The sequence below is a fragment of the Danio aesculapii genome, chromosome 2 (assembly GCF_903798145.1).
Source record: "Danio aesculapii chromosome 2, fDanAes4.1, whole genome shotgun sequence".
In the NCBI taxonomy this organism is placed as follows: Eukaryota; Metazoa; Chordata; class Actinopteri; order Cypriniformes; family Danionidae; genus Danio; species Danio aesculapii.
This window is the reverse complement of record NC_079436.1, coordinates 13314403-13332473: the sequence shown is the minus strand read 5'-3', so window position 1 is coordinate 13332473 and position 18071 is coordinate 13314403. Positions and strand designations below refer to the sequence as shown.

General features: G+C 34.3%; 1 protein-coding gene across 6 annotated transcripts in view; it reads left to right on the top strand.

Annotated features, from left to right (window-relative positions):
- Positions 1-18071, top strand: part of st3gal3b (ST3 beta-galactoside alpha-2,3-sialyltransferase 3b) — a 136480-nt gene that overhangs the window by 46820 nt on the left and 71589 nt on the right. For all 6 annotated transcript variants that reach the window (XM_056473184.1, XM_056473175.1, XM_056473170.1 and 3 more), the window contains 2 exons: positions 4068-4110; positions 15504-15596. In XM_056473184.1, the coding sequence (XP_056329159.1) occupies positions 4068-4110; positions 15504-15596 (136 nt within the window). The remainder of the gene's footprint in view (positions 1-4067; positions 4111-15503; positions 15597-18071) is intronic.

Below are 18071 nucleotides of genomic sequence, written 5' to 3'. Positions count from 1 at the left end.
AGCTTTCTTCAAGTTATTGTCTTTTGTGTTCAACAGAAGAAAGAAACTCATAATGGTTTGGAATCGCTTGATGGTCAAATAATGAGTAAATTTACATATTTAGGTGAACTGTCCCTTTAAACAAAGTGTTCACTGTAAGATTGAAACTTAATGACTTTACATGTATGTGTTCTGAACAGAATGCACAGGACAGTCTTAATTCTTTCACGGTTTTTTTTTTTTTTTTTTTTTTTTTTTAACATGACTGAATCAAATGCACATCAATAAATCAAACACACAATATATTATTTCACTGATTTCGAATTAAGTATTCCTGGACTCCAGACTCCTGGAAAGGCAGCGGGTTGTGACACAATAATTGTTTTACGTGAATTTCATACACGTAAGAGGCCAAAATTGAAATTGAAAAAATTTAAAAGCCCTATCTCGCAGTGCCAAAATGTGGCGCCATCTCTCATCTACCAAGATGCCCTGATTGATAAAATAGTGTACATCAGGGGTTCTCAAACTCAGTCCTGGAGGACCGGTGTCCTGCAGATTTTAGCTCCAACTTGCCTCAACACACCTGACTGGAACTAAACTTTGCAGGACACTGACCCGCCAGGACTGAGATTGAGAACCTCTAGTGTACACCCTACATCAAAGAAATCATTCCTAAACCATGGTAATATTGTGTAAACTGAACCCAGCCCTCGCTTTCATATTTTTTTCAACCATCGATTTTTGTAAAGAACTTGTAGTTCGTTTAAGTCACAGGCATTTGCAGACTGTCAGCATCACAATTAGAACCAGCTTACACTCACCAGTCCTTAATAGAGATGCTTAGGCCATGTCCACAAGAACACAGGTATTTTCAAAATCGCACTTTATTTTGTATGCGGTTTCGCTGTTTTAGTATCGGGTATCGAGTATCAGGTGACTGAAATCGTAACTTTCTGAATATTCCAGTAAAGATTTTCAAAAACTCCAGGTACAATGTGGTGTGGACACTACAAACACAGTTTTACACTCTTTTTTTTCCATTCTGGTTGGCCAACACAGCTTGGTTTACACCAAATGCAGAAGACACGAATGAGGCAAATTCCACACATTTTAAGCCTCATTCACACAACGAGCGACTCAATGGCAAATCGATAAGTGACCATTCATTTCAATGGAGAGTGAGCAACTTCCAGTAACCTCCATCTATGCGAGCGACATCGACCCTTGGCGACCAGGTGGGCGTGTCTAGAGACAAAGTTGAGAGTCCTTCAACTTTATGCAAATGAAGAGTGACTTTCTTAAACAACAGCCAATATGAGCACCAGTAGAGTCACATGATCCTCTCTCAGTTCGCTCAGAGGCCGGTTGTACTTTCCGTGCTGTAGACCTACACAGACCTGCATTTGCAGCAGATCGCCACCCTGAGCGCCAGGCGGCTTCAAAGTCGCTGCTAGTGCAAATGAGGCATTATGCGTTGTTTACACTGCGGGGTGGTAATCTGCCTCTGTTCTCACATTTGCTTGGAATTGTATGCAGTTTACTCACAAAAATACTTAATTTCCCATGGGTCTACACAATATATCATTTGAGCATTGATAACGCAATGTGTGTATCTGTAATAGTCACATTGCACGATTAGATTATTTTAACATTATAAAATAAAGATGATGATTGTTTCTAAATCATTTCTACAATGTTCTTTTTAGCTTGATTATTCAATTTCTGTACTTGATTACTGTTAGTGAAATTATATTCAAATCTCAATATATGACGCAGCAATATAAAATATAGCAATGTCCAATTTTTTTTCCAATGTCACGCATCCCTAATTTCCCTTTTGGTGTGAACCTAGCATCAAAGTGTCATTATCGCCGCCTGTTGGTATGACCTGCCCTTAACATTTACCACAGTGCGTTTTCCATGTAAACAGAGAATAAAAACAAAGCAAGGAAAACTCACTTTGTGGTTTATCCAATAACCCCCCCTGCCCCCCGCCGCTCTTCACTTCGCGATCAAACACCCCCCACCCACTCTTGACTTTGCGATCACAACAACCCCGCCTCCCTCTTCACTTTGCAATCAAAAACCCATACCCCCCCTCCCCCCGTTCTTCACGACCTAAAGCCTGGTTCATACTTCTGCGCTGAATGATCGGCATGACCCATGACGCATGCCTTGCGCGTTGCCGTGCATTTAATCTTCTGCGTGCTGTAAGTGTTGCTCTGCAGTAACTCTTCCGAAACGCTAGCTTAATAAGGTTTTTATGTTCCTTTGTGTTGAGTTTCTTTGCTGGTTTTTTATTTTTTCCGAACGCTACCTTAATATACAAGTGGTTCAAACTCGCTCATTTTGAGGCAGGAACCGGCGGATGTGCAACAACTTTAATCATAAGGTGAACACAAAACAACAGTTTCCATCTAGAGCTCCTTCACACGACACAATATTTGTCAACACTCAATCCATCGGGCTCGCGCGGCTCTCACTCCCACCCACACTCATCACCGATACCAAGCCGACCAATCACAGAGCTTGCGCTACGCGTCGTTGTGACATGTAGTGAAATTTTTTTGAGAGGTGTGCACTGCAAGGGCTATGCGACCACACGCAGGCTGCGCCGGAGCATGTGCATGCACTTGATGCAGAAGTATAAATCAGCCTTAGCGCCCACCATAAATATAGTGTCGTCCCAATAGAACACTAACTTTTTTTACTAAGTGGAAATTCAAGCCGTTTCGCAGATGACGTTTGACGGTCACCAAATAAATGACCAAACCACCAAATAATACCTGCTATGAGATTAACTCTCGAAGGAGAATTTTGCTTTCACAATTCAAAATAAAATCCAACATCAGTGCCTGAAAGCTCCGTCCCTTCTGCTATGTGAGCAAAGCTGCGACAGTTTTTAATAGCTAAATAAGTGCATCATCAAGGTATTTAAAGTGCACTTATTCTTTTTGGAATAAAACGAATATTTCAGTGTGAACGCACTACTTACACTATATATTCTACAAAATGATGTAGAATTGTGTGTGTGTGTGTGTGTGTGTGTGTGTGTGTGTGTGTGTGTGTGTGTGTGTGTGTGTGTGTGTGTGTGTGTGTGTGTGTGTGTGTGTTTAATTCCACTTTAAACTACATAATCAGACATGGTCCAACATATGAAAGGTTTCAGGGTTTCCTTGCTGGTGAGGGCTTACCGCTATGGAGAACAAGACTGTACACCATAGACCCAGTTGGAGCATCTATAGAAAATTGCAGGCTGCTGTGAATAATAGCATCTGCTAAACCTTTCCTTTTAGTTTCAGCAGTGGTCACCTTTTTTTAACCAGTTCCTCCTCTCCATTCTGCAGCATCTGCCGGGAGACTTGAGCATCCGCGGAGTTCTCAAACTCTCCTTTTCCATGCCTTAGTGCCATACGATTAGCAATGCTGACGCTGAGAATGCCACAAGTGTTGCTAATGAGAATGTGTAGCTGCTGAATTACTGTTTACCTGTTCATCAGTGCTTTATTTTTTTCAATCTGCTTGGTAATTATTTGGCCTTTCTGTTAAATGTTCGTTTGTTTCTAGCTGTGCTGCATTGCTCACGCTGTCACCGTAAGCATGCGTAAAGTCTGTTTTTATTGTTTAGAAGAAACGAAGTAGCCTTACATGTTTTGGTTTACAGCTTTTTCATTTATTTTTCCTCCTCCCACTCACCCTTTCTGTTTTTTTTCCTCTCTTCTTTTTCAAGGCTTAGCTTCATTGACACCTCATAGACACCTATGGTCTAATGAAGCCTGCATAGGTGGAAAGCTGCTTTTTAACCTGATTTCCCAGCTGAACTGTGGAATGTTTTGGCTGGTCTAATCTAATGTTTGCTGCTGCTTCTATTTAGACTAAAATCTTTTAGTTGTAACCGTGACATCTGTATGACTGTTAACTTAAATATTAACATCTTCAATGTTCTCAAAATTCACCACAGTTGCATTTTGACATGATGATGGCATAACAAGTGAGGATCTACACTTTTTTTGTTTGTTTGTTTGTTTGTTTGCTTGGCTTGTGATTGTCTGAGTTGATGGTAATTGTTCTATTTCTTTTCACAGTGTTTGACAAGCAAGGGTTCATGCTGAATCTGGACACAAAGCTGTAAGTATTCTCTGGATTATTTTTAACAAATGGAGAGAAATGTTATTGATGTTATTAATTTTGATCACAGTTTATGCTATGTTTATTCTGTTTATAACCACACTATTTAGGCTATTCACCACATTTGTTTTACTAATCTCATTGCATTCTTTTTTATATATTGTTTTATTATTGTTGTCGGAGAATATAGTATTTTTACCAAAATTTTGTACACTTCTGTTTTTAAATATGAGGTCAGAAAGATTTTTAAAAATGTTTTTGATGAAAGTGTCTTATGCTTTTAGAATTGTATTAGTTTGATTTGATTTAAATACATTTACATTACAAACATTAATCAGATTCAAATTGAATCAATGCAAAATCAGTTTGAATCTAATTGATTTGAATCACACATTTGATTTCAAATACAAACATTTTTAAATGATTTTAAATGATTTGTATTAGTTAATTTTAATTATTTATTTGGTAACACTTTATTACACTCTATGAATCATCTATTAAACATTAGAAAGTAGTGAATTCATTATTTAAGCATTAACTCTACATTAATAGACATTAACTCTACATTAGTGAGCAGTTTATAACTGCATATACATATGCAAATGCTGTAATCTTAACTTATTAGCACATTTAAAGTCTGCTTAATAATTGTACTCTCATACTTTGTTACTGGTTAATTTTTCATGACTAAATTCAGTATTGCATTATTTACAAACTATTTGTATTTAAGAGTAGTTGGATGTTTTTTAGATCATTCAGATTGAGTTAGTAAATGATTAAACAAACTATTCAAATCAACATTTATATTTTATTGTTCAGGCATATACTAATAGTTAATTTTTGCTTTATTAACTCAACTTCATGCAGTTTTGTGACCTAATCTAAAGTGACTATTCATGCTTTATAAATCCCTTATACTGTAAATGACAATTACAGGCTCAGTATCAAATGAACAATAAACCTTTTCAATCGTATCTAAAAAGTAAAATGACTGTAAAGTTTAAACATTGCCGAATAACAGGAGTGTCAGAATATAACAGAAAATTGGATAAAGCAACAACAATAATTAAACAATATATTATGAGACAACATTTCAAAGTTATTTATTAATGTTTAAAACTGCACAGTAATTTTATTTTAGTTAAGAGTGCAAAGATTTATTTTTAATTTGAAGCAGTTTGATTTGTGTATCTTAAAATAAATAGACATGAATAATTTATTCATTCTTTTTCATTTATTTTCTTTTTTCTGTTTAGAATAATACTGAGCCTTTAATTGTTATTAAAAAGGGATTTATAAAGCATAAATAGTCCTCACTAGATTAGTTCACAAATCTGGATGAAGTTAAGTTAATAAAGCATTTATTAACATACAAATTAGCTATTAATATATGCCTGAATAATAAGATAAATGTTAATTTGAATAGTTTATTAATCATTTACTAACACATTTTAAATAATCTTTAAAAACCAGCAACTTCTCTCAAATAACTGGTTTGTAAATGATGCAATACTTAATTTAGTAATGAAAAAATAATAATTTACAAAATTTGAAATCAACACAATCAAGCACATTATATACAGTGTTTCCTCTATTAATTTTTCCAGCTGTGGCGGCAGGTCTTTTAAACAATCTTTAACTTCATCTTAACTGAAAGCTACGTCATGTATGCTGGCTTCATGCGTCACGCACCTCTCAGTCAATCAGTCTGTCAGCATGTCACTTTAAACGGTTAAACAAATAACGCACAGCACTACTATGATTACAGAAAAGCTTGCGCTGTTATAATTCACTTACCTTTTGATGCGTTTTGGTGCGAGCTATAACCCCCTATTAAAAAAAAACAACCACAGCAATGACTGAATGTTCTGAATGAGAAGCTGTAATGTAGCCGTGGCGGGATGAATTTTGGTGCTCCCCCATGGAAGAATTAATGTACTGGAAACCATGATATATGTGCTTATAAGTCAAGAGAGCATTTGTAGCTGTATTTAAAAAACTGCTTACTAAAAATTCTGTTAATTTAGAGTTAATGCTTAACAGATAATGAAAAAAATATTTTCAAATGCTTAAAAGCTGATTAATACTGTGTAGTTATTATAACGTGTTACCATTTATTTATTCATTTATTAATTGATTTATTGATTGAATGATTTAAATAATAATAATAATGAAAAAGTTATTTTGTGACCTTGGCCTGGAACCCATTAGCTAAAAACATGGGTTTAAATCATAGATTTTTGTTAATGCCAAAAATCATAAAGTTAATTAAAGATAATGTTCCATAAAGATATTTTACACATTTCGTGTCATAAATGTATCAAGATTAGTAATGTGCATTGCTTAGTACTTAATTTGTAAACCTTTTCTTAATATTGAAATTTTTAGCCTTCAGATTTTTAAATAGTGTGTCTTGGCCACTAGCAATAGACGTGGGCATAACCAGGGTTGGGCAAAAGTACATTGAAATGTATCTAAAAATGAAACATCTATAAACTACTAAATACAGCAGCCACAACGTGTATCAAAATAAAATACAGTATTATGTAATTTAAAAATACTACAAAATACTTTTACGAAGGAGCATGACATTTCTTTGCAAATCTAGACTTAGTGAATCTTAACTTATTAGCACATTTAAAGTCTGCTTAATAATTGTACTCTCATACTTTGTTACTGGTTAATTTTTCATGACTAAATTCAGTATTGCATTATTTACAAACTATTTGTATTTAAGAGTAGTTGGATGTTTTTTAGATCATTCAGATTGAGTTAGTAAATGATTAAACAAACTATTCAAATCAACATTTATATTTTATTGTTCAGGCATATACTAATAGTTAATTTTTGCTTTATTAACTCAACTTCATGCAGTTTTGTGACCTAATCTAAAGTGACTATTCATGCTTTATAAATCCCTTATACTGTAAATGACAATTACAGGCTCAGTATCAAATGAACAATAAACCTTTTCAATCGTATCTAAAAAGTAAAATGACTGTAAAGTTTAAACATTGCCGAATAACAGGAGTGTCAGAATATAACAGAAAATTGGATAAAGCAACAACAATAATTAAACAATATATTATGAGACAACATTTCAAAGTTATTTATTAATGTTTAAAACTGCACAGTAATTTTATTTTAGTTAAGAGTGCAAAGATTTATTTTTAATTTGAAGCAGTTTGATTTGTGTATCTTAAAATAAATAGACATGAATAATTTATTCATTCTTTTTCATTTATTTTCTTTTTTCTGTTTAGAATAATACTGAGCCTTTAATTGTTATTAAAAAGGGATTTATAAAGCATAAATAGTCCTCACTAGATTAGTTCACAAATCTGGATGAAGTTAAGTTAATAAAGCATTTATTAACATACAAATTAGCTATTAATATATGCCTGAATAATAAGATAAATGTTAATTTGAATAGTTTATTAATCATTTACTAACACATTTTAAATAATCTTTAAAAACCAGCAACTTCTCTCAAATAACTGGTTTGTAAATGATGCAATACTTAATTTAGTAATGAAAAAATAATAATTTACAAAATTTGAAATCAACACAATCAAGCACATTATATACAGTGTTTCCTCTATTAATTTTTCCAGCTGTGGCGGCAGGTCTTTTAAACAATCTTTAACTTCATCTTAACTGAAAGCTACGTCATGTATGCTGGCTTCATGCGTCACGCACCTCTCAGTCAATCAGTCTGTCAGCATGTCACTTTAAACGGTTAAACAAATAACGCACAGCACTACTATGATTACAGAAAAGCTTGCGCTGTTATAATTCACTTACCTTTTGATGCGTTTTGGTGCGAGCTATAACCCCCTATTAAAAAAAAACAACCACAGCAATGACTGAATGTTCTGAATGAGAAGCTGTAATGTAGCCGTGGCGGGATGAATTTTGGTGCTCCCCCATGGAAGAATTAATGTACTGGAAACCATGATATATGTGCTTATAAGTCAAGAGAGCATTTGTAGCTGTATTTAAAAAACTGCTTACTAAAAATTCTGTTAATTTAGAGTTAATGCTTAACAGATAATGAAAAAAATATTTTCAAATGCTTAAAAGCTGATTAATACTGTGTAGTTATTATAACGTGTTACCATTTATTTATTCATTTATTAATTGATTTATTGATTGAATGATTTAAATAATAATAATAATGAAAAAGTTATTTTGTGACCTTGGCCTGGAACCCATTAGCTAAAAACATGGGTTTAAATCATAGATTTTTGTTAATGCCAAAAATCATAAAGTTAATTAAAGATAATGTTCCATAAAGATATTTTACACATTTCCTGTCATAAATGTATCAAGATTAGTAATGTGCATTGCTTAGTACTTAATTTGTAAACCTTTTCTTAATATTGAAATTTTTAGCCTTCAGATTTTTAAATAGTGTGTCTTGGCCACTAGCAATAGACGTGGGCATAACCAGGGTTGGGCAAAAGTACATTGAAATGTATCTAAAAATGAAACATCTATAAACTACTAAATACAGCAGCCACAACGTGTATCAAAATAAAATACAGTATTATGTAATTTAAAAATACTACAAAATACTTTTACGAAGGAGCATGACATTTCTTTGCAAATCTAGACTTAGTGAAGTAAACAATGTTTGATAGCAAATGTGTCCAGTAAAATTGACATTATCTCTGTAAATTGATTATTCAACCTCTTAATATTTTAAAAGGCTGTTAAATGTAAGTTCATTTTTTTTTGTTCACAGAATTTTTCAAAAATCTATATATATTTTTTTGCTTGAAGAGTATTGAACTCTTCAATACTCAATGTAAAAACTGTATAAGTATGTGTTTTTGATTATTAAATATTTGTGTTTTATGTTGTGACAATTTAGGGCTTACATCTTTACTCTTTGGACCTATACTGATCAAATACTGGACGTATTTTTATGTTGTTTGTTTTAACGACAAACATTTGGCATCAGCTATCCATCCAAAACTACTATTATTTGTACAGTATACTCTTTCTCCCAAGATTTTTTTCAATTCTTCTTTAAATGGAAGAGTCATTAACATCCAAAGCACCAATCAGAGGGTGCATTCATATGGTGTCTTAATGTATATTTCTTACAAAGTATTTTACAGTATTTAAAAATACAAGACACTAAATTAATTTGATACGAAATATTAAGCCATTTTTATAAACCCTATTCATAAACCCATAAACAAATGACAAAATACTATTTTTATTTAAAATACATATTTGAAATACATTTAACTTAAATGCTGCCCATTTTTGCACATAACATGCATCAATAGAAAGTTTATTTCAGCTTACACATTATGTAAAAGTCTTGGTTAAAAAAAAATACACTTATTCCTGTTCTCGCATATATGTAGTTACAGATACTTAAATTTTTTAGGCCATTACCATAATCTTGCTAATTAAATAATATTCTGAGAATTATTAATAATTCTGAAAAGCTCAATTTAAAAATAATAATAATAATAATAACAATAGTAATAATAATAAAATAAATAAATAAATCTTACCCTTTAAAAAAGTAAAAATGTCCTTTTCAATGGATCAAGTTATTGTAACCTTCACGGTGAAATATAAAGAAAATCTCGGATGCTAAGGTTAAAGCATTAAAAGCTTTTGACTCCATTCAGTGCCATTAGTGTCTTGAAATCCATTCCAGCAACCTCGTGTGATGTATTATAGGTCTGTGTGTGGTAGGTATATGTTTACATTTCATCTTTGAAGCGGCCAAACTCTCAGACTCTCACCTCGCCCTAATTTCTCAGTGTTGAGCATCAGAGAAGACACGTCTGTCCACACCACGCGCACGTACAATAAGCAAAGCCTTCGACAGGTTTAGATTTCATTGACGCTGTGAGCAAAAACTGTCTGTGTGGTGCACTTCATTATTCAGCTGGCCTCAATCCACCATCCGCTCTGTTGCTTAAAGACTCAGAGCTGTCACGACAACAAAATACGACACGGTCCCATTGGGCCAACTACTTTATCAACATGAAGGCTGTGGCAAATAAGTGTCTTGTGGCTTTTATTCTAACTGTTGAAAAGCCATTTAGGGTATAGGACATTGTGAGTTGATGTTGAAAACTTTGCTGTAAACTCTGATAGCAGATCTTTTGAATGTATTTATATAATATCTGACTGATTTTAACATTGAGACTAGACAGTATTCCATAGTACTCACATTTGCTGATGTTGTTTAACTGGCGTGCTGTTTTAATGCTAAACCATAAAGTAGCATTTGTTTTCACACTTAAATTGTATTAGGTTAGTATTTTTTTCTATTAAATGCTATTATTCATTAGCTTTATCTATTTTATTAAGGCACTTTAACATATTTTGTGTACATTTACTGGCCTCTCAGACCTGACCTGCGTCCTCCCCACCTGTTTATTTGAACTGCTTTCGGTGTGAGCTGCAGGTTATTAATGATGCTGCTCACTTTAGGTGGTAGGAGCCTTTCTGCTCCTTCAATCCATTTTAAGCTGCACTTTACTTCTTTTGGAAATCGACTCAATTTACAAGTCCTGTAGAGTTAAACAGTTTAGAGTTACCATTTTTCAATCCATTCGGACGATCTCCAGGTCTGGTGGGTGCACTTTTAGATTAGTTTAGCGTAAATAATGTAATCAGATTAGACCGTTAGCATCTCGGTTAATAAAAGACTTTTAATAAAAATCCAAAACCAAACAAAAAGTGCTCAGGGCTACCTTAAATAATGTGTCTGTGCTCTTTGGGCAAGGGATTCATCGGAATAAACAGCAAAAATTAGTCCAAGGCACTCGAAAAAAACGTGGAACAATTATTTAGCATCTCATGCGTTAATGTTTGCAGTACAGTTTCCTAATCATTACTCTAAAATGAGAGGATAGTTGAAGAGTTTAGATGCAAAACCCTTTAAATCCATCAGACTTTGTAAATTTTTAATTTATTTAATAATTTTTTGTAAATGAGCATTTTCTATCAGGCTCCTATAATTAGGTTCAGTCAATTTCATAGATAATAAAAAGGTTATTAGCTAGTAAATAATTTTTTTTTTTTTCAAAAATGTCACTTTAGACAGTTGTTTGGTTTTTAACAAGGAAGATTTTCTTTTGCGTCAACCAGCTAAATCCACTTGTGCTTTTTTTGCAAAAACCTCTAAATCCACCTATTGGGACAAGACAGTGAATTAGTTGAAAAATCACCAAAGATGCTATTAGAAATTATTTTATCAAACATAAAACACATTACAATAACCACCTAAAATTCAAAATACATAAATGTGTCAAGTAAGTGGCGGTTAATTTTGTTTTGATAACCTCTGATAAACCAGAGACTAAGGAGAAAAAAAAATGAATGAATGAAATCTGTCAAGTAAGTGCATTAATCAATAACATTAAAACTGACATTAAATTAACAATCTGTTGTCATTTCTGATATTTAAGATTTAGATTTAATTGCAAACGTTGTAAACTTAACTTGGTAGAATCGAATAATGTAGTGTAAAAATGTTGTAAAACATCAATATCTGTGCATTGTCAATTAATATAAAAAGCTTATCAGACGTACAGATAATATGAAGTAATATAAATAATGTATAGTTTTACACATTATATTTATAAAAAAAAAAAAAAAGCTCACATTAGCATATAAAACACAAGGTAGGCCTGCTGGACAAAAAGGAGATGTCTCTCAGATAGAATGTCTCTTAGAAGCTGTCATTCATTAATTCTCACCATACTGAAGGTCTTGGTCTTTTTTTCATCTCTTGTTTATCCTCATAGCACCCATGCGGGATAAAAGAACGGCATTTAAGTTGTAATTCAAGTTAAGTTGTAAATTCAAAGTAGCTTCGCTGCGCAATAAAATCGTTAGGAAAGCATGTTACACTTCCGACTGTACATTGTGTTTTCTTTTTCTTATAATGCATAGAGTTTTGAGGTATGGGATGTTTTCATTTGCCATTCACTAACAGTCGAAGAGGCTCATCAAGTTCATCAAACTCCATCTTTTAAAATCTAAATCTGAAGTGGAATAAAACAGTCTCCTCATAATAGCCAGAGTGCTGCTACATTGAAAACGTATGATTTGATTTGCGCCTTCTGATAGGTTCTCGGGACATAGTGGCTTTTGCTGTTAAAGGCAAGTAGATTTTAGAGGCTTTTGCAAACAAACTGTTATTTCTGAATGCGCTGACACTGCGAAATAGCAACTCTTATTTTTACGTCAGTCTTAACACGCGGTGTAACTACAGAAAAGTCAAACTTTATATAGGAAAATTATCAAAACTCTTTATTATTATTATTATTATTAGTAGTAGTAGTATTAGTATTATTATTATTTTTTGAGTGAGCTAATGGTCTGATCCAATTCAATGGTTTATGCTAAGCTAAGCTAAAAGTGTTCTTTCCAGACCACGAGATCGGCTGAATGTATTCACAAATGTGTAAAATGTGGTAAACTCTACTGGAGGGCTATTCAATTGGTGACCTGCAGACCGAACCCGGCCCCTGAGGCAATTTGTTCCGGCCCTCCAAATAGTGTCATCATCAAAAATAAATTTAGTTCAGTCGAAAAGCGGCCGCTATAGTTATGTAGTAATGCACCTCTGTTCAATACAGCACGAGCTGCAGGTGAAGGTTGCGCAAAGAGTGAGTCACCTGACAATAAGCGAGTGGCACGAGCAGCCGAAAACATTTGGATATGTTTGCTGCAACTAACAAAGTTATGACAACTGTGTGCTAGTTTAAAAATCCGAGGTTGTACAGGGTGTCCACGGGTCTTAAAAAGTATTAAAAGTTGATAAAACAATTATAAGAAAATAAAGGCCCTTAAAAGGTATAAAAAGTCTTAATCCCACTTTTACGAGGTCTTAAATTTTGTTCAAGCGTCGTCTAAAGTGTTTTACTCCAAAAAAGCATAAATATATTTATTTTCCTCTTAATATTAACAACAGCATGCACTATCCATGCGGTTGGATTGGGCCGGTGTGTCCGGCCAAGCTCTCCCTCCTCGGGTGATGTCATGTAATTTGGGACAAACACGGGAAGGTGATGTGACGCATTGTAGCATGTAGCGAAACCATAAAACGAAACAGACGGCAAAATGGGAAAATGTAAGTTTGTGTACTCCTGGTTGGAGAAAGATAAGTTTAAACAGTGACTGAAGTCTGTCGCTGAAAACATCCACGTAATTTATTCTTTCAAGCGTTGTTTCTTCCAAGCTTATCCGAGTTCTGTTGCATGGTTGTGCTCCATTGATTTGTTTAACTACAATTTTTTTATTAACAACTGTTTATTAAGTTAAAAGTTTGATACTGATTAGAACTTGAAGTGGCGATGAGGTCTTAAAATATTCTGAGAATGTCTTTAAAAAAAGTCTTAAAAAGGTATTGAAATTACCATTAGGATTCCTGCATATAGCCTGTTATACATCAAGGTTAATACGCACGCACACTGGATTAATTATAGCCACAGGCCATTCACATAGCATGTCTTTTCCGTGCACAAGTTTGTTATTTCCAATGTAAGAATATATGCCAATATATGTAACTGTGATGCGGTTCAAAACATAACATATGAGTTTGAATGTAGAAGAAGCCTACTTGAGCAATGCACTGCTTTTGTTGTGCTTTGAAATACAACATTTGAATATATTTGAAAAAAAAAGCCTGTTGTACAGTGTACTGATATTATGTAGTTTCAAATACAAAATATTAACATTTTAATTTAGAAAAATCCAACATGGGTGTCTTAAGGACCAAAAATACAACATATTTGTTAATTGCTGTTGTGTCACCACTTATAGTCATGACTCTACGGCCCTTTATTTGGGATGCTTTTCATGAACTGGCCTCTATGACAAACTAGTTGAATAGCCCTGCTTTACAAGCTGCTTTTATCCGCTGGGTCCTAAAAAGTCTTAAAATGTCTTCAATTTCAAAAACAAAATTTTAGGCCTTAAGTAATTTTCACTGAAATATTGTGTTGCAAGTCTTCAATAATTTTAAACAAGTTCTAATTTTCTCATGTCTATGTAAAGCTACCCAATTGGGCCAACATGCATCAAATCACTAACATTCCATCTCAATAAAAGTTTTACTAAAACTTTATTAACAATTTATTATAAATATGGTTTATCTTCTTTACAATAACATGTTTTTGTATGTTTTAATTGGGCCATCAGAAAAAAATCCTTCGTATTTAACCTTGTGTAAGCCTGAAATAAAATTTATAATGGTCTTAAAAAGGTCTTAAAATGTCTTAAATTTGACATGATGAAACCTGTAGAACCCCTGACTATACACTCTCAGAAATAAAGGTACAGGAGCTGTCACTGGGGCAGTACCTTTCTTAAAAGATACATATTTGTACCCAAAGAGTCCACAGTGGTACTTCAAAGGTGCATTTTAGTGCCCAAATGTACCTAAAAAGTACCTTTGAGGTACCATTATGGACCCTTCAGGGACAAACTTTAGAAAAAGTACTGCCCCAATGACAGCTCCTGTACCTTTATTTCTGAGAGTGTAGGTATCTTAAAAAATAGCCTTTTCAAAAAAGCGGAGTGCTCCTTTAAATGGATTACTACAATCATATAATATATATATTGTTACATATAACATATATAACTGAACTTTAATAAAAGGAAAATAAATAAATAACTCAGTAAGGCACTAAACACTAAAGTTGGGGCACTCAACATTAAAATACTTTGTTTTAAAAGCATATCCACGAGACTCTAAACATTACACGTAAAGCAGAGGGCTAAGCTAAATGGCATAACTCTCTCTAATGCATTGTTAGCATGGAGTAAACTTCTGTCACGCATAACCAGATGTTTATTCATCTAGAAAAGTAGACAACTTTATAGCTTGAATAACAAACACTTTTTATGGAATAATTAATCCAAGTGCTCCACATTTCTGCTTTTAAACAACCCGGAACGTTGGCGCTGTTTAGTTCAAATGTGTGTAACCAAATTTTGCCCCGTTTTTTCTTGGAGAAAAAAAAACTGAGCGGTCAGTCAAAATAGCTTTCTGTGGTATCTTCGTGCCACAAATGCATGCCTTCAGAAAGTCAGCTGTTTTGGGGCTTGGGAAATTCTTTTAGATCCAAAGTATGAAGTAAACATGCTCGCTGTTTGTGCTGCCAGCAAAATCTATTGCATTCCTGTCGTTTGACTGTTTCATTTATATTATACATCAGCAATAAATTAAGTTTCTTCAAGTAATCCATCACATCCTGCTTTAGACGTCATCAACCAAGTGCTAGGCTAGAAAAAAACAATATACCTCAGATTCAGATAGTGAAAACCTGTAGATTTGAACATTTACACTCCTGTCTATTTAAAACAAATGCCTTCTCTTTCCTCTCCTCTCTAACTGTCTACAGGCCTCTGGATCTGGCGTACAAGTATGGAAACCTCAGTGAAGGAGTCTGCAAACCTGGCTATGCAGCTGCCAAAATGACTGCTATCTATCCAAAGTATGTACACATTTCTTTATAACATGTAATACACAGGGCTTAAGGGCGTGATGGTGGGTAGTATGATCGCCTCGCAGCAAGAAGGTCACTGGTTCGAGCACTGGCTGGGTCCGTTGGCATTTCTGTGTGGAGTTCGCATGCTCTCCCCGTGTTCGTGTGGGTTTCCTCCAGGTGTTCTGGCTTCCCCACAGTCCAAAAACATGCGCTATAGGTGAATTGGGAAAGCTAAATTAATTGGCCGTAGTGTATGTGTGTGAATGTAAAGGCCCGTGCACACCAGATATTTTTTTTTGCTCGCGTTTTACGTTGACGTTTAACGCCTTGTGACTAAATAAAGGTCGGCAATGTGATCGTGAGCCTCGGACATTATCAGGAAGGCTATTTCAGAGTTTAGGAGCCATAAATGAGAAGGCTTGATCTCCTTTACTCGAGTTTGCTATTCTAGGTACTACCAGAAGCCCTGAGTTTTGAGATCTTAAAGAGCAAGTTATATTGTAGCGATACAAAAAGTTGGTTTAAATTCAATACAAAACTTAACAGGCAGCCAGTGTAGGGAGGATAAAATTGGGGTGATACGATCATGTTTTCTAGACCTGGTAAGAACTCTGGCAGCTGCATTCTGTACTAATTGAAGTTTATTAATAGAGGATGCTGGGCAGCCAGCAAACAGTGCATTACAGTAATCCAGCCTTGAAGTCATAAAAGCATGGACTAGTTTTTCTGCATCCGAGATGGATAGCATACTTCGTAACTTAGCAAGATTTCTCAGATGAAAGAAAGCAGTTTTTGTGACATGGGATATACAATTTTCAAAAGTTAAATTGCTGTCTAATATGACACCCAGATCTTTTATAGTAGAGCTAATGCTAACTTTGTATCCCTCTAGTTGCAGATTAAGTTGCGAGATCTTCTGTGTACAGGATTTAGGCCCAATAAGTAATAATTCTGTTTTGTCTGAGTTTAAGAGAAGAAAATTGTTGGTCATCCAGTCTTTAACATCTTCAATACACTCAGTTAACTTAGACAGTTTAGATGTCTCATCAGGTTTAGTTTAAATATATAATTGAGTATCATCTGCATAGCAGTGAAAGCTGATCCCATGTCTTCTTATAATGTCTCCCAGGGGTAGCATGTATATTGTAAACAGCAAAGGGCCTAAAACTGATCCTTGAGGCACCCCATACTTTACTGGGCTGACTTGTGAAGGCTGTCCATTAATATTCACAAACTGGTAACGGTCAGCCAAGTATGACTTAAACCATTGCAGAACCTGTCCCTGGACAGCTGTAGACTTTAAGCGATTTATGAGGATATTGTGGTCAATGGTGTTAAATGCCGCCTTAAGATCAAGTAAAACTAATAGCGAGATGCACCCTTGATCATCAGCTAAGAAAAGATCACTGGTTATTTTCACTAATGCAGTTATGTCTCAAAACGCTGTCGCAAATGAAAAGCGTCCCGACATGTACGAGCCTTAAGAGTGTATGGGTGTTTCCCAGTGTTGGGTTGCGGCTGGAAGGGCATCCGCTGCATAAAGCATGTGCTGGATAAGTTGGCAGTTCATTCCGCTGTGGCAACCCCTGATTAATAAAGGGACTAAGCTGAAAAGAATATGAATGAATGAACACAGGACTTAACAATAAGTAAGAGCCACTGTCTGGCAACTGAAATAGTTTGGTTTTCTGTCTCAGATACGTTGTTTTTGGCTTTCTGCTTCAAATTATTGATGTTCTTAAATTTCAGTCACACAAAAGTTTCATCTTTGCTTGTTTTCTGTTGAAACGGATTTGTAGATTCAGAAAAATGTACCGATTCATAGATTCATTTTCACACACTTTTTGGAATATTGCATTAAAAATGCTAAATGGAAACTAGGGCTGTGCGATTAATCGAAATCGTATCACAATCACGATTTGAAACATTGCGATAAACTTATCACAAGAGGCTACGATATTGAGTATATATGTATTATTTCCCCAACCCACGGCAAATGTGTGACTGTCGTCTGTGTGTGACAGTCTTACTAACCAATTAAGTGAGCACACTTTCATTCTGCCCAATCAAAACTTTTCAATCTGTCACTTTAGTTTGCTGAGTGTTCTGTATGTATTTGTAATTATTATTTTTTTGTTTTTATAATAAGCTACATTCTCACTGATTTGAGTTGAACTAATTTACCGAAAGGTAAGGTCATTTTATTTGTGCTTGCTGTTTGCTCCAGAGAAAAATTTGTTTATTTTCTGAATGTTTAAAAACTATTTTGAATAAATATTGAAGTTAATATATTTTTATTTCCTTTTTTTAAAGTAACACTCACTGCGTTTCAGCAGTAAGAAGCTATGACACAGATTATTAAACTGAAGCTTGACTACAAAATTAAATCGCAAATCAAATCGAAATCACAAATATCTGTCAAAAAAATAAATAAAAATATCGCAATTCGATATTTTACCCAAGTCGCACAGCCCTATTGGA